At 36.9% G+C, this 23,766-nt stretch overlaps 5 protein-coding genes across 7 annotated transcripts in view; 1 reads left to right on the top strand and 4 right to left on the bottom strand.

Moving 5' to 3' along the window:
• The first annotated feature begins 2,927 nt into the window (after nt 1-2,927).
• On the top strand, nt 2,928-4,366 carry LOC147533749 (bZIP transcription factor 27-like). The gene is made up of 3 exons (XM_086651132.1): nt 2,928-3,713; nt 3,797-3,874; nt 3,978-4,366. Exons 1-3 carry the CDS (start codon nt 3,063-3,065, stop codon nt 4,053-4,055), a joined length of 807 nt encoding a protein of 268 aa, XP_086507258.1. The 5' UTR covers nt 2,928-3,062; the 3' UTR covers nt 4,056-4,366.
• Nucleotides 4,367-6,675: 2,309 nt separating this feature from the next.
• Nucleotides 6,676-10,393, bottom strand: LOC147533748 (uncharacterized). The gene is made up of 3 exons (XM_086647023.1): nt 10,131-10,393; nt 8,078-8,508; nt 6,676-6,925 (listed from the first exon to the last, which is right to left on the bottom strand). The coding sequence occupies exon 2, from the start codon at nt 8,459-8,461 to the stop codon at nt 8,078-8,080; it is 384 nt and encodes a 127-aa protein (XP_086503149.1). The 5' UTR covers nt 8,462-8,508; nt 10,131-10,393; the 3' UTR covers nt 6,676-6,925.
• A 1,878-nt stretch (nt 10,394-12,271) lies between these two features.
• LOC147533747 (SKP1-like protein 1B) lies at nt 12,272-15,624 on the bottom strand. 3 transcript variants are annotated; one of them, XM_086647022.1, is made up of 3 exons: nt 15,323-15,624; nt 14,418-14,641; nt 12,272-12,755 (listed from the first exon to the last, which is right to left on the bottom strand). In XM_086647022.1, the coding sequence occupies exons 2-3, from the start codon at nt 14,601-14,603 to the stop codon at nt 12,582-12,584; spliced, it is 360 nt and encodes a 119-aa protein (XP_086503148.1). In that variant the 5' UTR covers nt 14,604-14,641; nt 15,323-15,624; the 3' UTR covers nt 12,272-12,581. The 3 variants fall into 3 exon arrangements, with proteins under 3 accessions (XP_086503148.1, XP_086503146.1, XP_086503147.1); XM_086647020.1 differs by having other exon boundaries at nt 15,407-15,623; XM_086647021.1 differs by having other exon boundaries at nt 14,418-15,624.
• Nucleotides 15,625-18,023: 2,399 nt separating this feature from the next.
• On the bottom strand, nt 18,024-20,445 carry LOC147533746 (E3 ubiquitin-protein ligase UPL5-like). The gene is made up of 2 exons (XM_086650562.1): nt 19,039-20,445; nt 18,024-18,859 (listed from the first exon to the last, which is right to left on the bottom strand). Exons 1-2 carry the CDS (start codon nt 20,321-20,323, stop codon nt 18,342-18,344), a joined length of 1,803 nt encoding a protein of 600 aa, XP_086506688.1. The 5' UTR covers nt 20,324-20,445; the 3' UTR covers nt 18,024-18,341.
• LOC147533740 (E3 ubiquitin-protein ligase UPL5-like) overlaps nt 18,024-23,766 on the bottom strand; it is a 51,831-nt gene continuing 46,088 nt past the window's right edge. Inside the window, exon 3 of the mRNA XM_086650557.1 lies at nt 18,024-18,150. The gene's annotated coding sequence lies outside the window, so the exon portion shown is untranslated. The remainder of the gene's footprint in view (nt 18,151-23,766) is intronic.

Here is a 23,766-nt window from a genome sequence, read left to right as displayed (position 1 = left end):
AGTTGACAACGTATTTTGTCAAAATCTTTTGTTGTTCTAGCATTTCTATGTCAATAATTATATATGGTTAAAAGAACTTGTTCAAACGCCTCCCGACTGCTCGCACAACATGCTCATTTTCTACATTTTTCTTTTCGAGACCCAGTAGAAATATGCGTCCAAGTCATGCTTGGAAGGATTTTCGAGTCACATGTCATTTACTTCATAAGTCACATGTCATTTACTTCATAAGTAAAGAAGAGTTTGCCCATGTATTATTTGTGTCTGTAATATACTCTTATCCTTTATTATTGTCCAAAGAGTACAGTGTTCACATATCTATGAAGTTAATATAATAATAATAATAATAATAATAATAACTAGTTTATTGTTTAATAAGTTAACAACATATGTGATTAAAATACTAATATTATCATTCTTTTCTCAGTCATGGTCGTTATGCATGATTATTAGTGACACAATTTAAAATTGAAACACCTTAGTTTGCTAATTCCCACAACTAGATGAAATACCAAAAAAAATAGAGAAGTACAGGAGAACAAGTATAGACTATTCAATAGCTGGTATCTAGTTTAAAAAAGTGGAAGACAAAAGTGGGAAAATGTGTTGGAGGATGTAATCCCATTGTAGGATTCATTACTCATATAGTTATTTTTGGTATGCAATCAAACAAAATGGATAACAAAGTTCATGGACATGTCAACAACAAATAAAAAAAATTCATGGACAGGATGGCTAAAAACTATGCTACCAATCCTACTCAAAATGGAAATGATAAAAAGAGCTAATGAAGTGATAAACAGACAGGACAAACATCAAAGAATTTTCAATTACAACTATTTCTGTCGGCGGTAGTCGTTTTGGAGAAACAAGAAAATTTGTCTTGGTATGAATTTTGGGTGGAAATTTTTCCGGGGTTTCCTTTGTTTCTCCTAAATTCCAACCACCAACTTCCCCTCATAACAAAAAAGCCACCAACTTTCCTATACGTTTGGACAAATTTTTTTGGATTTTCTCTTTTTGGGTTTCTCGTTTCTTCATTTAGAGCTGGGTCCGAAATACTTCTGTTTAGACATGAAACCCCCAAATCCAGGCTAAGGCTTCTTCCATTAAAAGGCCTTCCCCTCTCTCGAAACCTGAAGAGAGAGAGAGAGAGAGAGAGAGAGAGAGAGAGATAAAGAGAGAGAAACATGAAGATTACGATGTTAGGTGAGAGAGACGTATATGATGGTGGTGGTGAGAAGATGTAGAACAAAAAAAAAAAACACGGGGAGTTCGGGAGGAAAATATGTTTTTTCACCCCCCAAAATTTTGTGCTTTCCAATTTATTTTTGTTTCGAGAACAATTGTCTTCAGTGAATGGTTCTAAATCACTTTTGGTCAGGGGCGAGCCCACATAGGGGCCCGTGGGGGCGCGTGCCCCCATGGCCCAAATGTGAGCTCCTTAATTAATAGGCTTAGACTCAGGTTGAGGGTGCCTCTAATTCCTATCACCATCATCATTTAATATTAAATTCCCAAGGCCCATCATCAATTTAATAGTATTAAATTTCAAAGACCCATTTGAACAGATTCTCACACCGTGTAAACTGTGGACTGAGCAATTGAGCAGTGATGTGGCGTGGACCATTATGACCATTAAACTTTTTTTTTGATGAAGGTTATGACCGTTAAACTTTAGATAGCTTTCTTAAACTTTTAATTTCCTTGCTTTTAGTTTTTTTTTTTGTTGAACTTCCTTGCTTTTAGTTAGTTTCCAATTTTTTTATAACTACTAATTTTATTTTTATTAAACTTTAGCTTTCTATTTTAATTAAAACTAACTTTCCATTACACCACTACTTGCCAATTTAAACTCTAATTCTAACCAAAATAGAAAACAAATAATTTTAAGAAGTTATATAAATTTTGCTAGTCGAGTTTTCTTACAAACCACAATCTCATCCGTTTTCTTTCTCGTGACATCAAAGAAGACAAGTATATAATTTTTCTTTTCTGTTCTTATTGATTTAAATTAATCTTTTTATTTTCAATGAATTCGTTTAAGTCCGTAATCTAATTCAACTTTATACATATGTTACTTACATTCCCCGGAAGCCATGGATAGATATTTTATGCGAAAAATTATGGATGAATCTTCATCACAACCAAGAAACTTTGGAATAGTTGAATCTTCATCACAGCCATGGATAGATATTTTGTTGCCATCACCACCAATGGAACAAGAATTGCTACAGTAGAAAGAGTGTTCTCTGGTATGAATATTGTAAAAAACAGATTACGGAATCGAATGGGAGACGAATGGGTGAACGATAATTTACTTGCATACATCGAGAATGATGTATTTGATACTATTAAATGAAGTTACTGTGCAACGATTTCAGAAAATGAAAACTCGTCGAGGACAACTATAACTATGTAATAAGTAGAATTTTTATGAACCAACAAAAGTAATTTTTTTAGAATATAAATTTGTTATGTCATTTTACTGAAATGTGCCCCCACATCCAAAAAAATCCTGGCCTCGCCACTGCTTTTGGTTTAGTCTTTTCATATGATTTCTTATTGCAACAAGAACACAAAATTACTAAGTATTCAAACTTGTTAGTTTTGACTAATCCTCCAAATCTATACAAACATGTACAAACCAATTTTTAGTAAAAGCTCTTGAGAGATCGATTAATGAGGTTTTGACAAACTCCACGGGTAGAACTCCTCATAGCCTTTTTACGAAATAATATATATGGAAGGAGTCAATTTGGCAAAGGAAAAGAAAAGATAGACAATTTTGTTCATGTCTTTAGAGGATGGGCTTGTTCCAGTGGTAACACTTTACTATGTTCATACATGGACAAACACAAAACTCTTCCTATTCCCAATTGGACAATCAACTTCTCTCTCTTCTCTATGTATGTATAGATATATATACATACACTCCAACTTCTTCTTAGAAAGGAAAAGAACATAAAACCTTCTTCCTTCCATTATTACTCATCTCTCTAAAAGCTATTCTCTATACTCATAACTTATTACCCTTTCCCTCTCTCTCTATACTTGTCCTGATGTGGTCATATAGAGATGACAACAATAGAGTCTCCTGTTCTTCATCAAAGTCCTCTTCCTCTTCATCACATTCATCTCTTATAAGCCCAAACCCTATGAGAACAACCATGGAAGAAGTTTGGAAAGACATTAATCTTACCTACTCTCTCCATAATCACTGCTCCAACAGAGATGATGAAGATCTAGGACCACTCCCCAATACCACCACCACTACCACCAACTTTCTAGGCATGAAGCTTCAAGACTTTTTAGCTCAACCCTTTAGCAAAGACCCACAACAACCACCACCACCACCAATGGCAGTGCCAACATCAACAACAAGAAGACAATTAACATCCACCACCAACAACCAGGCTCCTCCTCCTCCACCTGGACCTCCCTTGTGTTTGAATTCAGGCCCTGAATTTCCTTTCTTTGAAAACATGAATAATGATGATGATCATACTCTTCCATCCTACCCAAGAATGGAAATCAACAACCATTGCAATGATTTTGTTTCAAACTCACATTTTGATCCATTTGGTTTATCTTCGTCTCCTTTTGGAAACAAGAAAAGGGTATCTGATAATGATGATAGTTCAGGTGATCGACGGTTCAAAAGGATGATCAAGAACCGTGAATCAGCTGCTCGATCCAGAGCTCGAAAACAGGCACTCTCCCCCTTTCTCTCTCTCTATACTCTCTCTATCTACATTTTCTCTCTCTAAAATGTAAATGGGTATTTGAAAAACAGGCTTATGCAAATGAATTAGAGCTTGAAGTAGCACATTTGAGTGAAGAGAATGCCAAACTAAGGAAACAACATCAGCAGGTAAAACAACAAAAATACTCTGTTTCAACTTTACTTTTTTAGGTTTATGATTTTTCTACTTTCTGATTGTTTGATATTTGTGTTTTATTATGAATGTGGGCAGTTATATTTAGCAGCAGCTTCTGCTAATCAACTACCAAAAAAGGCTAATCTTAAAAGATCATTAACAGCTCCATTCTAAGAAGCATTTTCCTCTGTCACTTTCCCTTTCTTGTTACACTTGTTTCTTCTAATTTCTACTGCTTTTTTGTTTCTTCTTTATCATTCAGTACATAATCAAGACTTTACTATTAGTTAGAGAGAGAAAGTGTTTGGTGTTTGTTCTTACTACAGTATAATCTTTCTATATGCTAGTTAGGGTGAAAGAAGGGGGAATCAAGCCAGCTGGGTGAAAACTATATTTGTTTTTTCTTCTTTTGCTTGGTTGTAAGAAATGAAGCTCTGGTAATATCAAGTTAGTCATTATCATATTCATCATTTCTTTAGCTACCATCATTTTCTATCTTATTATGTATAATAGGCCTAACTATAAAGCCCAGGCCTAACTAAGAAGTAGGTAAGTAAATAATTGGGTTATTTCCCTAATGGCCCCCTACTTTGTGACCAGCTTCCTGCCTGGCCCCCTACTTTACAAGAAATACCCATATGGCCCCCTTCCGTTATAACACCGTTACTCTCTCTCTTCCATTTCGTTTCTCTCTCCTCCAACATGTTTTCTCTCTCTGCCACCTCGTTAAACCAGCCACATCATCGTCTTCACCGGCAGGGTCGCCGGTCGGCGACCTTCAAAATTTTTTTTTTTTTTCTCCCTCTCTCTAAAAAAAAAAATTTTTTTTTTAAAAATTCTCTCACCTCTCTCTCTCTAAACTCCGGCGAAGGGAAACCTTCGCCGGAGCTAGGTCTGTTAATCACGAATTTTTTAGAGAGAGAGAGGTGAGAGAATTTTTTTTAAATTTTTTTTAGAGAGAGAGAAGAGAGAGAAAAAAAAAAGTTTGAAGGTCGCCGGCCGGAAATTTGACCGGCCGGCGACCCTGCCGGTGAAGACGATGATGTGGCTGGTTTAACGAGGTGGCAGAGAGAGAAAACATGCTGGAGGAGAGAGAAAAGAAATGGAACAGAGAGAGTACAGTGTTATAACGGAAGGGGGCCATATGAGTATTTCTTGTAAAGTAGGGGGCCATTAGGGAAATAACCCTAAATAATTAGATGGTACTTGATCTTCCCAAAAAAACAAGCAAGTTGGTCCATAAATTGAAAAAAAAGGTCACTTTTACACTTACCCCACAAGGGGGGGAACATATAATTTTCGTCTAGTCCATTGGTTTTCTTGAGTTAAAGCTACTTTTGCTAGCTATGGAAATAGTTGTTAAAGCTCTCTTTTATTCTCTTATTGGTATTTACTTAGAAAGTAGAGGCCCACTATTGTCATCTCACTCAAATATCCGATCTATTTTGTGTGTTATGTTTTGAGGAGGGTATAACACGTGTCCGCTAGGCACAAACAGTTCTACGAGATGCGTAATCTCAACTTATGTGACAAGTTGGGAAAGTGAGGTCTTACTCATTGCGGCGGGTTTCAAGATAAATTTGAGAGGTACAATCTCAATCTTTTGAAGCAACATTGAAAAGTCTAATCTTAACCATTGAAGAGAATTTAAAGATAAGTTTATGAGATATAATTTCGACCGTCGAAAATAAGTTTGAAATGGTTTAATCTTTGTGATGGAAGAGAGAAATTATTCTAAAAGAGATACTCTTCTCACTGGTTATATAGATAACCTACTTTCTTGCTGAAATACCCATAATTTGGTCTAGTCTAGTTAAATGCAAGTTCGAACAAACAAACATAAAGGGACTCGGATGAGTATAATGTATATATAGAATAATAATGACCTTTTGCCCTATCAGCCATACTTCACCCAAAAATGGTTATTACATATAATAATCCACCCAAATTGGTTTTTGTACCAAAAGCCTAGTTGTTGGTCTGAATAGTATTTTTAATTTTAATACACACAGAGTAGGACAGCAGCTTGAGGTACTATTTGGAAAGTGGGAAAGAGGTCCAAGCATTTCCCACATCCATGGGGATGGATGGGGGAGTCCCCCCACACACAAGGAACAAGACACCATATGTTTGGTAGGGACTTGAATGGTCCCCATCTTACCACCCACCAATAGGGAAGGTAGAAGTCAAAATTTAATGTGGAAAGCCAGATAAGTTTAAACACTAAATACAAAGATTAACTTAAAGCCCATATATATATATATATATATATATATATATATATATATATATGAGGATGAGAAATCTTCATAGAGAGAATTCTACTCTATAAAAGGGTAATGGGAATGGAACACAAAAAGGGTATATGAGGGTGAAAAGGATTGAAGAAGTATGGTGGTAATTCATTTATGTTTTCAAGTAAATGCATCAGTGAGTGTAGTACAAAAATTGTTGAAATCAGGTGCAGTTCATAAATAGATAAAGCAGATTGTGCATGTCTCCCCACAGATTCCATAAGAATCATTCACTATGGTAGTTCTTCTTTCCACTCCAACATTTCTTCATAAATTAATATATTGTCGATTTGTCTGTAGATACACACCTCTCACACGAAAGGTCTAGCTAATAGGTACTAAGGTAAACGATCAACAAGACGTCTCACATGTGTCGCATGAGAAGTACCGCTGACAAGTTCTAAGCCAACCAAGTCTCTCATGTGAGAGGTCTAGCTGACAAGGTGCTGGGTAACTGGTTTAATCAGTCCTTCATATCTCTCACATGATAAGTCAGTATATAATTAGGATAACCGCCAGTATAATTAGAACTTCTATGAAGAAATCTCAAGGTTAAAACAGACTTTTGCGATTTAATATCAAAATGGACTAGTAACCCTAGAAAATTGTTTAGAACAACAACCAGGTGCAATATTGTTGTAGAATCAATATCAAGAACATTATGTAGGAGTACCTTGACAACGAACAAAATCAAACCCTCTTGTTGTGGGACTTCTGTAGTCTAAGCAATCATCAATCAGTCCCAATTTACTGCAACCAAACAATACCATATAAGATCAAGAATGCATTAATAATGGTGTAAGATTGCTAAAATAAAAGACAAAAGAACTGATAAATCTGCAACAATAAAAAGACATGGCACTGAACTCCCAGAGCTACAAAAGCTACACTATCAATTCTGTTTCACTTCAAAGACTTCAAGTCTTTTTTGCAGGTAAAAGTGTTGATGGTGGCTTGACCTGAATCACCCAATTATGCACATTTGGAGTTTAGCTCAATCACAGGACAACTATATGTACTAAGATTCTTCCAATTTTGTTCACACATTTTGGGTCTTACATCTTTTTAACCTAGACATTAAGTTCTATGTACACCGTCATAAATAATTCATGATTCATGGCCCACTTCATCATACCCATCCAAACTATGTGACCTTGGTTAGACAACTTAGGTTTAGGTTTGATAAACTACATGGACCTTATGATCAGACAATCAGGGTAAGGAAGGTGAGAACTGGGATTTCATTGGATATACCTTGGGCTCTGACTACATTTACCAGCGATCGCATATAGAATTTTTCCCTTTTGAAATAAAGTAACGACGAAAAGTAAACGACAAACAATGCTACCATGCCATGGCAATGTTATACTTAACTTCAGTATTCTATCTTAAGTGCCGATAAACATGTTTAAGATAATACATTTGATAATCATACATTTATGTAGGACTATATGTTTTTCAAGAGCAGATGAATCGGAAATGCAAGTGATACTCGCTGATCGATTCCACATACAAATCTTTCTTTTATCATTACGACTTTCAATATCACAACTAAGGTACTAAGGTGTATACGAGATGATTGTTATGCTATGCTGTGAGTATTTGATAATCATATATTTATGTAGGACTATTTCTATAAGAGCAGATGAATGCAAGTGATACCCCTGACGGACTAGACATACAAAGCTTTCTTTTATAATTGTAGACTTTCCATAGACAACTGTTCAAAGCTATAAGCAGGTAAACCAAAGTAACAAAGAGAGTGAGTTTTCTCGATACAAAAACGAAACTAGGTTTCTATGACATGGAAGCTTTATTTTCAGCATTCGTTCCTCAAATTTCTAACTACTATTGTATATTAAGTAGGAAAAGATAAAAATAACCATGTTTAAGCATCCTTACTTATTTCTTTGCATCTTCCTCTTTCATCTTCTTCTCCCACCTACGCTTCTTGTAGTCTAGCAGCATATCCGGCATTTTCTTCATCAATTCAGCAGTATTTGCTCGCTTTTCAGCAGATATTCTGTCGCATTTATGCCCTTTTCTCTTGCTCCTCATCTCTTTTCTTGCTGGATCATAAGGCCAATCTTGACCTGCAAGGAGAACTTCTTTACGGAGACGAGCCCTATGACGGGCACTGATGCCTAGATTCTTCCATGCCCCTAACTCCCAGTAACCCCATACACCCTTAGAGAGCTCATCCTTGTACTTAGCCAGCTTCTCTTTCCATGGGTACTGGTATTCCCCAATCGCTTTCACTACATTTTGTGCCGTTTTGCTTGCCATGTCCTGGTTTTTGAGGTGTGTATGAAGTAGGCTACTTCATGCAAGTCCTGTCAGTGTCAAGGTAGAAAGAATATCACATTTAGTCGAAACTCTTCAAAGCTTACGAAATCCAGCTTAAAACTTCAGATCCTTAGAATCTCAACTTATACTCTCACACAAACCCATTAAATATAACATAAAAGCCTAAAACAATTAAACAAGTAACAGTATCCAAATAAATAATACACACACTATAAAGAGGAAAGTGTAACTAAGGAATTAAAATCAACACCAGAATCGATCATTAGCAAATGAAAGAATAAACAGTGCAGATTTCGCTTTTAACTTATAAATCCATGAAAAACAGAACTTGGTTAGAAAGCTCAACAAAGTGATAAACCAAGGAGATTTAGATGCTAAAGATCGGTGCTGCTAAAGCTTGGATTTTGTAAAATAAAAGGCTCGAGAAACCTAACTACAAGAAAGCAATTAGGCAAAGAACATGTCTGTAATTACCTTGAAGAGTGATCAAATACAGAAGTGATACTTCTAAAAGAAATAACAAAATATGTGATCTGTTCGCCAAAATCTTGGTGGTGAGGATGTTGGACATTGTGATTTGTGAGATCTATTGCTTGCCCACACGGAACGATTGCTTAACTTTTCGATACAACTGAAGTTTAAAAAAAATTGGTCTAACACTCTAACTGACGAGAAACGGAAGTTTTACGTGTAAAGCACTTAATTTCACACTTAATCCCCAACCTAGTCCTACTTCGCTTAAGAAGACCTTCCAGGCCTAGGTTGTATCACCTTATCTTACACTTTAGCTAGGCTTTTTGGATGGGTTGGGCACCTAGATTAGCCAGGTAGGGAAGCTTCTTGGCCTGGTCTAGGACAAGCCCATGCCAGTAAAAAACCTTGTACCATGTGAAACTAAGCCAATGGGCCCGTGTGGCGTCTAAATGAAGGAAATGTGGGTGGTATTCAGACAGGTGTTACATCACTAACCATGTAGACCACTTACCGCTTGACTAAGTTCTATGTTTGTTGAGTCAGTAAAGATAGAAATATCTACTGATTATATTGACTACAAAATCACTATGATCGTAAATGTTAGTGTTATATTGACAGTGAATGGAGTTGTTTAGCTTCCACGGAATCCGCCCGAGTTAGTCCCATGAAAATTCCAACAACCGATACCATTTAGTAGTCAAAGATAGTAATATCAAATTATGGAACTTGTACTCCTAGTACCTATAATATAAATGATGGAGGTTTCATAGTTTGATATCAGAACATAAATTACCTAATCGCGGATAGTACAAAAAAATGAACAATCCCTCTAGAATCAAAGCCTTAATACCCAAAAAAGGTTAATAATGGTCCTAATATCCCTCATAGAAAAACAAAAATTGTCACATGAAAATTTGTTGGCAACTGATTCGAGGTGCAGCGAAGCATATACTACATCAAAACAAATAATGTAAAAACATTCATGAACTGAGAAGAAGATTCAGTTATGAAGATAGGATTATTTGGAGACAAGATCAAATACTAACAAGTCAAAATTAAGGGTTAGAGGGGGTAAATCAATGAGAAACTTTCATTCATATAAATTAGTCAATAAATTAAGCTAAAATAACTAACACACACACACAGATAGAACGAGAGAGAGATAGAGAGTTACCTTGGAAAAAAAGAAACCCGGCCGATGGAAAAGAAGTCGCTGCAAATAGTTGCAGTTTTCTCTCTCTGTAATTCCGACTAAAAATGTTTCCGAAAACCTGCCTGCCTGCCTGCCTGCCTGAGTGCCTGACCAAGGTAACCCTGACCTAGTTGCTAGGTTCGATCCTAACCGGACTTGATTGTGATCCTAAGAATATCAAACGGGAAGTTTAAAGGCGTCTGCCGGTAGCTCGGTTGTGTTGTTGGCGCCTCTTTGTTATAGGCACTTTCAATGTTTTTTTTTTTGTGAAACGACGCGAAACCATTTCATTCATAAGTGATTAAATCACAATGTTACATGGATGATAATTCTTATTTCTCTCCTCTGAAAACTTCACGAGAGTTACATACCTTTAAATGTAAAGTGTCTCATAAAGAGAAAGAAATTGACTAGACACCGACTCAATAAAATGACCCTAAAGGTCGAAAGATGAAAATATCCTAAAGATCGAGAATGAAAAGACCCTAAAGGTCGACAAAAATAATATACTAATACTAAAAGAACCACCGTGACCATCACAGGAAAACCACTGTCGTCACCGGAAAATCGCTTCTGTCACCGGAAAACGACCTCCATCGCCGGAAAACCGCCGCCATCATCGGATAACCGCCGACACCACAGAAAAACCGCCGCCACTGCAAGCACCCACTGTCCCGACGAAGAAACACCTGTGCCATCCACAAAACCACCATCTTCTCATACCACAAAACATTCCCCCACCATCACCACAATACACCATGAAACCCACCACCACCACCATTAATCACAATCCCATTCTTCACCACCACCACCACCACACTACCACCATCACTAAACGCCACACAGAGCCCACGCCACCACCACAACACCTTCTCGGAAAATCTGCAATTCTTACCCAAAAAACCAGTCGCACCACCACCACACCACCCCCACCATCAAACCATCACCATCACTACACTCCTCCGTAGAAACCACGCCACCACCACATCACCAACACTAAACACCACCATATCTTACCATAGACCCCATTCGCACCACCACCACCATGAACGGTTTAACTGTAAGAGAGAGAGAGAGAAGCTATAAAAGAAACCTTAACGGGGTCTGGCGAAAGGAGGACCCTTCGCCGGAGGAAATCGACTAGATCTGAAACGGTTTAACTGTAAAAGAGAGAGAGGAAAGAATGGTTGTACACATTCTAGAATGTTAACATCCCTCCTCCCACAACAGACCCTTTCTCTTTTCGTTTCTGATTTAAAATCGGTGGACTCTAATTCATTTAGTTATAAAATTGGTTCGAATCTACTGTTCGAAATTCGGATAGTTTGAATCGATTTTGTAATTAAACTCTACCACCACCACTGGATTCAATTCATATTCAAATTCAAATAGGTGGTTTTCGGCCAATTTTTGTTACAAATTTGGACTCAAGTCCACATATTTCAAATCCATTTAAGTTAAATACGATGGGCCATGAGTTGAGTTTTGTAACAAAATTCGTCTCTAATCCACCTGAGTTGAGTTTTGTAACAAAATTCGTCCCTAATCCACCGATTTCTTCTCAAAATGAGTTGAATTCGGTAGACCCCAACACCAATTTTATAACAACATTTCACCCTAGTCCGCCAATTAAGAGGTGCATCTAACCAAATACAATCAAACTAGATTTCCAAGTTAACCCCGTTATGGTTCAACAAAAAAAAAAGTTAACCCAGTTATCTAATTTGTGAAGTAGGTAAGTGATATGAGAATCGTGACATCTTATAGTAAAAACATAACATTGTACAAAACCATAGTTGTACGTGTATGTCAAACTCACTTTGGTTTGAGATATTTTTCGACTAGAGAAACCGAAATCCGAATCTTATAGTTTCCAGTTCATGCGAACACAGGTGACGATATTATTTATAGAAAAATTTATTTGACGATGCTGAGCCATACATGGCCAAAACCACAACCGATATTCAGATGCAGGATGGGATCAAGTCAACTTAAGCGGGACCATATCACTCCACGACCAATTTGAGCTCAGCCAATATAGAGCTTTCGAAAAATAAAATAAAAATAAAGTTTCTTTCTTAAGCCATCAGCTCCAACTTACCTATCACTCTCTATCAGCCCTATTGAAACTTCAACAATGGAATCTATTATGAATACAAATATAGATATCAAACAAGTCTTTAAACCACACACCCAAAACAATAAAGACAGAAGAAATTAGAATATCCAAAACAAACTTCATTTATAGAGCAACGACAAAGGGAGCAAGCATTCGCAATTTCAGAACCATACGGTAACCAAAAGGTACACTAACAGTTCATCAAAAGAAACTACTACTCCAGCCGATACTCTACTATGAATATACTGTCGCTTTCATATAGCAGAAAAATTTGTTCTTTATATTTCAAGTACCAGATGCTTTCTGACTTTCAATCATTGGAAAGCCCACTGGCTCTCCCTCTGAACAGCTTCTTCTTCTTCAGGAGTGAAGTCATTCTCGATGCCGAATATCGATCGGATCTCTGCTGGTGTTTTCTCTTTTATCATGTCAGCTGCAGTTTGACATGTAAGGTCAAGTAAGCCCTTAATGTTCAGGTAATTAGCTGCCTGAAACCAAAATTGCAGCAATAAGAGATGTTAGAAAGTACCACATCCGAAAATGATGGTAGAAGTTAAGAAGTACGGAAAGAAGAAGAGTATAAGCCATAAGGCGAAAAGAGGGGCAGCCACTGACTTAACCTATTCGTGCAGATGTTTACGGAATTTTACAGAATGTAACATCATGTTACCATAAGGTAAATCAGAAGCAATCGAGAGATCATAAGACGACCAATAGGACCTGTACCAATATAGTAATACATCTTCACTCGGAACGTCAAGATTCACTATACCAAGTGAAATAGAGTGGAGCCGATCCCAGTGAAGCAAAATATGAACATTGAAGTTCAACAAAACATCATTTAGCTCACAGAGTAATGCTACAACAGCAGTCAAGCACAAACAAACAACAAAAAGCGGCTATCATAAATCATAATTTGCAGATGAGATACTCTTCAAAGTCTCACCACTGAGAATAATCGAGTATATGAATCAAACCACATAATCTTATATAACACAATTAATACCAGTTTGCAGAACTTCGCCACAACTTAAGCAGATTGCAGTCCAACATGATTTGTTGTCTATTCCCCTCAATCTTTTAACAAGTTCTTAGTTTCTCTGTCAAAAATCAATATGAGAGAATTGCTAAAGTATACCAAGGAGGATACCAAGGATGGATACCAAGGAGACTGACCAAAACAGCTTACTAGATATAGAAGACATCAAAGGTTCTGTTTTCTTATGGTCTACTTAAGGGGTTCAAAGACATACCTTTCATAGATGTGGTAGTTAATGGGGAAACTTGGATGATGTAACAAGTCCCTATTTTTTTGTTTCACATCTAATGTACATATTCTCACTCATTTAATATATATTCCCCCTTGTAGGTCAAAATTTATCACTACCCTTTCCCATCTCCATTCTGATTAAATGTCGAGGCTGAACTGTTAGACTCTAAGGTTTTCCCTTCTAGGAGGTGAGGCGTTTAATCCCCATTTTCATCAAGCATAGGTATATGAGCCTCAAATTCCCCTTGCCCATCAATAACAAAAAAGGAACTCATGTCATGCAATCTAAGTCTCTTTCCATGTTTCTCTTGATGATTCCTTATCTAACATTCATAAAATAAATCACGGGCCAATATATTCTTGTAAACATAGTAATCAACAAGAGTTGCAAGTAAATAGATACAAATTAAACTTTCAGTATCATGAATTAACTAATTCTCTAAACACATCAGCAAACAAATAATCTGAGTCTGCAATGCCCTGAATGAACCAGTTCATCAAATGTAAGTTATGCCTAGATTGATGTGTATGAAAACTAGAGTCAGTCAAATGCTGACAACCAGAGGAAGATACCACGCTTTCACAAGCAATTAAGAATTCAATCTTTGGCAATAAAATAATCTTGACTTCATATAAGATGAATCTGCTAAAAGAAGAAACAGAAATACAATCGGTAAACATGAAAAGGTTTTTCCAATAGAAAACCCTAATACTCCCGTTCAAATCACAAAATAAAAGATACTCAAACCATTATTCATGTTTAGACCAAAAGAAACCATATATAAATATAATAGAATACTAGCAATCAAAATTAAGCTTCTAATAGGCAAATCATCACAAGATTTAGAACAAACAAAGAAAGAAGATAAGAAACCCTCACATTAATAAGACCGAACAGCGTCTTCCGATCGACCTTGACGAACTTTGAATCCCATGTCATCAATTCATCGGCATCCCGGTTAGGACTCTCAGCATGCTTCTTGCAGTATTCCACGACCTTCGTTAAGATCCTGCTTGTCACGTTGCGCAAAGGGATGCTACTGTCGGCACAATTAGATTCTATCATATTCTTTATGATCTCAGATTCAAGGGCGACAGCCTCCTCTACAAGAAAAGCTTTACCATCAGAACTCACCAAAGTGATTTTCTTCGACATGGTTGAAAGAACAATGGGAAAGAAGACTAGAACCAAAAACCCTAACCCTAGTTTCTTTTCCCTTACACAAATGAAACCCCAATTAGAGGCCTATTTATAACCTTCCGGTGTCACAACCTTCTAGAAATGTGACTTGGTATTTCCGCTCAAGTAATCTAATTCACTTCCAAGTGTCTTAATAAAATGAACGTTCTCAGACGAAGAAATGTCCATAATTTCTATGAGTGCGTTGATAGTTTTTGATGAACTTATTAAACACTTTACGTTTGGATTTAAGAAGTGAACTTAGTACTTGACTAACTTCTGTGATTTAATAACCCTTGGTTAAACTTTAATCTCGATTACATATAAAATCATCCTGATGGCAGCAGTTAATTTTCAAGTTTCATCATCATTAACAAAGTAAATGCTAGTTTTCGTCAAATGATTCAAACAAAAATTCGACAAGAGATGAGTTTGCTACCATGCTATAAACAATACATCTGTTTAGAACTAGCAGAAAATTTAAAAGACTACCCCTAACCTAAGCATCAATTTTAACAGGAAGGTGACAATATGAAACCCTAGCAACTTATTAACCAAGATTCATGAAGTAAACCAACAAGAAATTTGATATAATAATGACTCACTTGACAAATCAATTTAGGTAAACTCATAGATGAGCAGAATAAATGGAAGAGATCAAAGTAAAATAGAAAAAGAAATTCAAATACTAATTAGAGAGGAAAGATAGAAGTGCCCCCTTTGGAACAGCAGCAGCAGCAGCAGATTCATGTTGGTTAACTTTGAGCATAAAGAGGGTTGAGGCCGGCAAGGAGCACATGTTAAGTCAGAGTTGATAGTTCCTTGCCGAATATGGGAAGAACTCGTGAGAGTGTGAAGCAGTTCTATTTTGCCCTAGCCTTCTTTCTAATGGGACGCGCTACTTGGGATGTAAAATTAAAAGGTGTAAGTTTACTTTGGAATCTTCCATCAAAAAAAAAAAAAGTTTACTTCGGAAAATTTGAGATTTATTTAAGAACGGATAGTTTTGTTGTATATTTTGCAAAATGTTTGACTTCGTACATTTTCTTCTCATCTCCACTGTGTTTCTATGTATCTTTGGCTATAGAATTAATATTGTAATTTAAAACGACGCAGAATTATGAACCTATGTGCCTAACCCAGACTGTACCAGACGCTAATAGACTCCCAACACATATAGCAATCCGACGGGTGGTCGGACCCCACTTGCAAACCTCCCTCAAGGTTAATCTACTTCTTATTGATAATAGTTCTTATTTTACTGCATAAAATTTGTAACCAGACGTAGGAAGGAGTAGTTCCAAGTTATGATGTTAGCTTGTAAATCCTATCCTTGCTTGCTAGTGGTTTTGCTTGTATGCTAGATTAAACAAGCTTGACTAAATTTGTCTTTACATGTTCCAGCCCTCTAGCATTCTAAGTAAATTGATTTTCTACTTGCTATTGTGACATTTAACTTTACCTTGAAGCCTAATAGTTGCATCAAAATCAAGCTATGACATGGGCAGATAACTGTGTGACCCTTTAAAGTGCATAGGTCCATAAAGCATGTCATGTTCATTTATCTTTTTAATCTTGATAGCTTATCGAAGAAATATCATATTCTATTTTATGTGTTGTAAAACTATTGTTTCCGATACAATCATTGGTGTACAGGACTACTTCTTCAGTTTCATCCGGACACGACCTATCATCAACAAGGGAATCGCACTGACATGAAGAATGGCATACCAATTTACTTGGTTGTTGTTCTGAGCCTTCTCTGTGTACGTACGTTCCCTTACAAGACCTACTATTTTGTTCCACATGGTGTTTCCTGTTTTTCCTATCGTCTTCTGTTTGCAAGTTAACTCACTAGTCTTAACATAAGCATATTTATTGTTCTCAGCTTTTTATCGACTGCATTTTCTTTACCAGCAGTAGCTGTCACATATACATGCCTACTCCGAGAGGACGGTTTTCATTGATACCCGTACTTATGCAATATCAGTTTTTTATGTCAATCTTGTTGCTCCCCCACCAAAAGAGTAAGGTGGTAAACCCATATTGTATGAACGACTTTGGTTTCCGGATATCACGTTGAGATATGGAATTTCATTTTCGTTCACATCTACAATTCTCAAATGTTCATATCTCGTTAACAAGTGATAGTAAGTCAGTAGCCTAATACCCATTATCACCTGAAAAATAGACGACCCTGATCTCGATACGAATTTCTCTGACTATTTTCGTTTTGTTTTGTAAACCACTTCTCTCTATGCTTTTATGTAGTAAATACTAGGTTGTTGTAAGTCACATGAATCTTCATTCTCGGCAAAACTCATCTTTCCTTTAAGTGCCTATAATGATCAACCACGTCTTCGGACAAAGTTGGGCTTTATGCAGAAGACTAAAATTTCCCTAAAACTTGAACAGTTCTGATAATGTGCCTCACTGCTTACGTGTATGTCGTTGGATTTTACACTGATCGAAACATTTTTGTTTATTTGATAATCCAGCTCTAGCCTCCAGGAGAAGCATGTAATAAGCTAATGGCATATTCCTTGATTTTGGCCTGCTGTTGCTATATATATTTCTAAGAAGAAACTACAGAAAGGCGAGTTTCACCTCTTTGTAACTTGAACACTATGATTATCTATTTAAAAGGAATCCGAAGAAGTCCAATTTTAATTCTTGCCTTAAAACTAAAACCTTCTAAACTACTATCGTGATCTCACTATAGTTTTACCAGAGATTAATATACCAAATTATTTTGCAGGGAGGCTTTTGCGATGATTTCCTCACGCATTTGATGTGGTGCTGCTGTGCTCTAGTCCAAGAATGGCGTGAACTAGAGATTCTTGGTGCTTATGGTAACTTCTTTCAACTACCGACTTCAAAAATCCTAGTTTGCCCTTGAGCTAATACACCCTAGACTTTTATACATTAGAATGCTCGAAGTATCACAGTTTTGAGCTCGAGCTCAATCAATCACTTTTCATTAGTTTTTTAGCTTCCAAGTTATCTATAAAACAACAATATTTTACGACAAGAAAGCGAAATTTCAGGGCCACAGAAAACAAAAACATGTCCACCATCTTCTCAATTCATGGAATCCTAAACGATCGCTACAAGGAGACATATATGGCTCCATTCACGACCCGATCAAGTTTTAGGAAAAAAACTTCTGCATCGAAGACTAAACGCTAGTTGCCATTTTAATCTGAAGTCCAGTATAGATGTCTTATATGTTGTTTTGATTTAGTTCTACCATTCAATTTTTGTATCATATATAGATTACTTGTTTAATGCAATAAGTAAGGTCAATTTGTATTCAATTTCATTTTCAATTTATGTAAATAAATAATTATATCAAAAAATTTATGAGGGTTCATATCGATTTTTAATTGAACTTAAAACAACTAAAATACTAACATCATTTCCTCTACAAAGACTGTTGCGGTCGAGGAGGCACATCACCAATAGAAATTTGATTCTTTACCTCATACTGATCTGAGTCATCTGGATCTGACTGATTGAGTTGTGTCAGGGATGTTGTCTACATGTTAATGGCAGATGAATCGAGAAACTGCTCCTACTATCATTGGAAACTTCATTGGAGTTGACGTCTTCTATCTAGTCCTTTCAAAATATTGTTCTTTCTAACAATATATGATCAAGATCTTCAAGCTCTACACTCTGGAAAAAGATCTTCCGGCACCTTCGAGTAAGAACATCATCAAGTCCTTGGATAAATAACTTTACCTTGTCTTCAATAGATTTCGTAAAGCAATGTTGAATAACAAGTTCTATATACTCTTTTCTGTTTGTGCTATTCACAACCATTGTATTCCCTCCCGGACATAACTCCACGGTTTTCCTCTTGGACCCAGACTCATCTACTTCTTCCATTTCCCAGACAAATGTCAATCCCAAACCATCTGAATCTATGAACTCGGTATCCATGTGTAGAATATCTTTGCAGCTTTTGTACACACATGGATCTGCATCTCGTATATCTTCCAAAGTAATTGTAGATCCAGCTAATTGTAAGAAAAACAAGCGATCAAATCCAATGCCTATGTGCACGCCATGCATCAACGCTAGTGCAATCATCCGACCACAAAACCCGTAGTATTGAAGTTGTTGAGAATCCACTTTTGCTGTAAACAAGAAAAAAAAAATATAAAGGAATTATTAGAAAGATCTGACTGAAGCTTAATAGAATTGTTAAAGTTGTGAAACATAACCATGACCACAACATAACACACTCAAGAACTAATGTATCAGGAGGCTTCTACTTTGGTTTGAATAACTAATGATGGAGGGCAAATGATCATACCTGGATTAGGATAACGCCTCTGATGGTCGTGTGGACATGATAGGAAAAGTAAATTACACGGATCGAATAGATGTTGGGATACCAAACGGAGCCACTCCCTAAAAACACCCGGACCTGCTTCAAATGCTACCTCGTTTTTGAACTGAGGGATGATTCCATTCCGCAACATAATGGGGTTTGCAAGCCCTACTTGCTGAAAAGAATCCACCAATAATTGCGACTTGTCAATGAGCACCTTCATCTTCTCTAGTTCACAACCATTCTTCATCTCAGCAGGGAACATCATCTCGATCAAATGTCTTCTAGATTCATCATTTACTAAATCCTTATGTCTAAGAATCCATTGATGATCGTCACCTCTCTTTGATTTCATAATAAGCTTATTAATTGAAACTTTGTGCGAGTTCAAGCAAGAAGAGAAGTTCTCTTTTGCAGGTTGGCAAATCTTAGAGATCGTGTCTAATTCCTTGAGAATTGGGAGAAAATAAGACCACCCTTGATTAAATTCACATTCCATACATCTTGTGTATTCAACTGTTTCATCCATATCAGTCAGACAAAGATCTATGCTGTTCAGCAAGTCATTAAAATTATCATAAAACGATTGAAACGGCTTTAATGACTTGTACACCACATCCAAAGCCTGTATACACAGCGTGTGAAGTGATAAATTACAATCCTCAACTTTTGCACATGTATGGAGTGCAAATACAGAAAACTCACGAATGTCACTCTCAAAACGTGCTTTCAAGACATCCGGAACACTGCAGAAGCAGGATCCCCTGATCAACTTCATATATAGAAGCAACTGTCCCGTGAGCTCCCTGTTACATGGGCTGAAGTGACGAAGTAAAGTCAATGGTGCTGCACCATAAAAAAATCTTGCCATGCTTGAAGGACCAAGTGATTCCAGTATGTGTCCATAAGTTTGACGACACGAGTAATATAAGAGATGCCGAGATGTTTCACTTGTTGTTGTTAAGTCCTTACGGAGAAGACGGCAGAACTCCAAAACTACATTACAAAATAGGTGTTGCATGTATATAGGGAACGATCCGATATTAGGATAGATAAATAGACGAATTGCTTCCTCTGCTATATCTTTATTGTTTCTGATGGGAGATTTGTACAAAGAGACAATGTGATTAGGTATTCCATAGTAGTCGAAAATTTCGAGATGCTCTGTTTTTTTACGATTAGTAGGCATCATCTTTAAATAAAGCTTAAGAGCAGCAATCAAATAATTTCCTCTTTCATGATCATCATTGTCATCACTAGCATTCATGAGGCTTGAAATAGAGGATACCAAAAATCTCAAGACTTTGACTGATCGTTTATGGTACCTCTTACTTAAGAGGTGTTTCAAAAACCAATCATTGAATTCTACCTCAGGTATAAATTCTAGTATATGTGAGTGGTTTTTGAAAATAATCTCTTCTACCATTCTCAATAATATTAAGAAAAAAAGATGAGATTTTTTTCTAACTTGAATGCCAATTGTTGGTATTCTTACCTGTGATCAGCAAGATGTTTGAATGGAACAGGAGATTCAAATTCTCTAACTCTCTGTCTACTAGAATGAAGATCCTCTCGTCCAACCTTCTATACCTCTGCCGTGAGTCCTTCCCTCTTTATAAGAAGACCAAAGGCGAAAGCTGTGTTCCTCTAGGTTTCGGTTCCTGAAAATTAAATTAGAAAGCTTTCTTTTTTTTTCTCTTTTGTTGAAAATTGGAAAGCTTTCTATTCTACGAATCTATAAGCTTAGAAAGGAGAGCATGTTCAATTTGGAGGACTCTCTTCAACAAAAAAAAAAAGAAAGGATATACTCAATTTGGAGGGCTCGATCCTAGATTGAGTATTTGAGTGCCACCGTCGATTTTTAACACTTTATAGAACTTCCACCATGACATTACGTTCTTTTCATCTTTTTTTTTTTTTTTTTTTTTTGTTGAAATCGTTCTTTTCATCTACTCCCCATCTAAAAGACTAAAACCAACCCCCGTCCTAGGGGTGGGAATTTTGCCCATGAGCCCGAACCCGCCCACGGGCAGCCGAGCCCAACGATGACCATGGACGCCCGCGCCCGTCTCGGGTACAACCCGCCCAGCCCGCCAAATTTTAGTGGGCGGGCATGGGTTAAAACATCTACCCGCGCACCCGCCCATGCCCGCACCCACTTAATCTCACCCAATGATAACTAACCAAATTACATCAACTTTATGGGTTGATGAAGCCCCAGCTGTCTATGTTGCTAGGCTTAGTTGAGATGGTAAACAATATGCTTAAGGGAGATCACACGAACCCAATATATTGCTTTGCAATGACCAAAGAGAATTCTTAGTAGAATACTGAAGTAGTCTTTGGCTTTGAGGGGACAAAGAGTGGGGTAAGTTTATATTATATTTCATGAGAATTCTTTATTAGTTTTCAATGTGAGATTAAATTCCTAAAAGGAACAACACAAATGACGTCTAGTTTTAATCTGACATTGTCTCTTTAGAATCAGGAAAGGTGTTTCCAGATTCTATAAAAAAAAAAGGAAAAAGTGATTTTTTTTTTCAAGTCATGAGATTACCCGCTACCCGCCCGCCCATACCCGAATTACCCGAACTTCTTAATGGGCTTGGGCGGGTAATGAGCAAGGCGAATTTCAAAATTGCCCGCCCAATTAACCCGCAACCCTAATAGCCATTGAAATTTTGTGCCCGACCCGCCCAACCCGATGCTTCAAGTGCCCATGAACGCCCATACCCGCCCAATTCCCACCCCTACCCCGTCCAATATAATTCATTATCCACGTCTAATCCAAAAGAGTTAATTCCTATTTGGCCCCCTATTTTATAACCAGCTTCTTTTATGATCTCCTATTTTCTGTAAGTTCAAATGTGGCTTTGTTTTTTTTTTTTTTATATATAAATGTCCTAACTACCCTTCCTATAAATATTTTTTCAAAATAAAATAAAAAATAAAACATGAATTCCACGTCACTTCCCTCTCCACCACACATCTCTCTCCACGTCACCTCTCTTTCTCCATCTCACCTCTCTGTCAAACTCACCACTTTCTTCTCCGACAAAGATCGCCAGCTGAAAAATTTCCGGGCGACAACATTTAAGAAAAAAAAAAACTATCATGTCTCTCTCCAAGTCACCTATCTCTTCTCCGATGAAGGTTGTTGGCCGAAATTTTTTTTGGCCGGCGACCTTCAAACATAAAAAAAAATAATCTCTCTGTTTCGGTGAAGGGGTTCCCTTCGCCGGAATGTTTAGAGAGAGATTTATTTTTTTTATTTTTATTTTTATGTTTGAAGGTCGTCAGCTGGAAAATTGAAAATTTTCCGCCCGACGACCTTCGTCGGAGAAGAGATAAGTGACTTGGAGAGAGTGATGGGAGTTTTTTTTTAAAAAAAGGTCGCCGACCGGAAATTTTCCGGCCACGCGACCTTTGTCGGAGAAGAGGGAGAGAGAGGTGAGATGTGTGGCGGAGAGGAAGTGAGGTGGAATTCATGTTTTATTTTTAATTTTATTTTGAAAAAATATTTATAAGAAGGGTAGTTAGGACATTTACATCTAAAAATAGGACCATATTTGAATTTACAGAAAATAGGAGGTCACAAGTAGGGGGCCAAATAGGAATTAACTCAATCCAAAATTGGAAATCAATGTTCCAAATTCAATCCGGGGGTAAGACAAATTATTTTTAGTCCCATTTTAACTTTCTACATGCGATCTAACTCTCTTTTTTTTTTTTGTTAAACACATGCGATCTAACTCTTGCAGGACCTAATAGATTTCTACCCCAAACCCAACCAAAACGAATTTTCACTTCTTTCTATCTTATCCCAAAACTAATTTTTTATTTTAGTCCTCTAAAGATGACCGACTCATCAAGATGACCCCTCAAGATGACCAACTTTAAATGATGGAATTACAAAAAAAATGTCGGGAATTGTGGAATCAATCCTTGGTAAGTTATTACATTATATATAGTTACAAGAGTTATTTCTTTTGTTGCACATCAGCTTCATCTTTTGGACAATTTTAGCATAGAATCAGTTTCATCTTACAGACATAAACTGGTCTAACACATTTGACCAACGTGTATATTTATAGGAAAAGTGAGTGGGGTGGGGGTAAAAGTAGATTGAAATAGGAGTGTGAGTAACCGTGAATATATCAGGTAAAAGAATTTGGGTTAATTCCATTTTGGCCCCCTACCAACTAACCAAAATGGGCCCCTAAAGATGACCAGCTTCCAATATGACTCCCTTTTTCGTTTTTCTGTCTTTTTCTCCGTCAGCCGTTAGTGAGATGGCAATTTTTTGCCACATTTACCCCTGCCCGTATCTACCCCAGTTTTGCCTCAAATATAGTCGGCAAGTGATCAACGAATCCCATGAAGAGAGTCTATCTAGCCAGATCTCTCTGCAGACCTCATGAATTGTCTTTAATAATTCGAGGTCCAAAAGGGAGAAAAGCCACGATTGAGTACTCACGCTTAGTTTTAGGGTTTTGAAAGAAATTGATTGAAAAAAAGTGATGAAGAAGATGATAAGAGCAATGACAACTAGTGGAAAATGTGAGGAGTATTGATGAAGAAGAGAATGAGAGAGACAGATATATTTCTTCCATTCCTACTTGAGTACTTGCCATTGAGAGAGAACCTGGGTCTCCACCCAAAATTACAAAAAAGTGATTTGTATGACATTTGACTTGGTCGTACAGGTCA

The sequence above is a fragment of the Eschscholzia californica genome, unplaced genomic scaffold, assembly GCF_041429995.1.
Source record: "Eschscholzia californica isolate CP2 unplaced genomic scaffold, dmEscCali1.0.p SCAF_6, whole genome shotgun sequence".
NCBI classification, from domain to species: Eukaryota; Viridiplantae; Streptophyta; class Magnoliopsida; order Ranunculales; family Papaveraceae; genus Eschscholzia; species Eschscholzia californica.
This window is presented reverse-complemented; position numbering and strand designations above follow the sequence as displayed.

Coding starts and splice junctions, on each gene's coding strand:
- LOC147533749 (XM_086651132.1), top strand. CDS start 3,063: ATGTGGTCATATAGAGATGACAACAATAGAGTCTCCTGTTCTTCATCA. Junction 3,714..3,796: donor GATCCAGAGCTCGAAAACAG/GCACTCTCCCCC, acceptor TTTGAAAAACAG/GCTTATGCAAATGAATTAGA. Junction 3,875..3,977: donor TAAGGAAACAACATCAGCAG/GTAAAACAACAA, acceptor GAATGTGGGCAG/TTATATTTAGCAGCAGCTTC.
- LOC147533748 (XM_086647023.1), bottom strand. CDS start 8,461: ATGGCAAGCAAAACGGCACAAAATGTAGTGAAAGCGATTGGGGAATAC.
- LOC147533747 (XM_086647020.1), bottom strand. CDS start 15,467: ATGAATCTGCTGCTGCTGCTGCTGTTCCAAAGGGGGCACTTCTATCTT. Junction 14,642..15,406: donor CTATCTTTCCTCTCTAATTA/GTATTTGAATTT, acceptor CTTTTCTTGTAG/AGGAGGCTGTCGCCCTTGAA. Junction 12,756..14,417: donor CGCTGTTCGGTCTTATTAAT/GTGAGGGTTTCT, acceptor TTTTGGTTTCAG/GCAGCTAATTACCTGAACAT.
- LOC147533746 (XM_086650562.1), bottom strand. CDS start 20,323: ATGAATGCTAGTGATGACAATGATGATCATGAAAGAGGAAATTATTTG. Junction 18,860..19,038: donor GAGGCGTTATCCTAATCCAG/GTATGATCATTT, acceptor TCTTGTTTACAG/CAAAAGTGGATTCTCAACAA.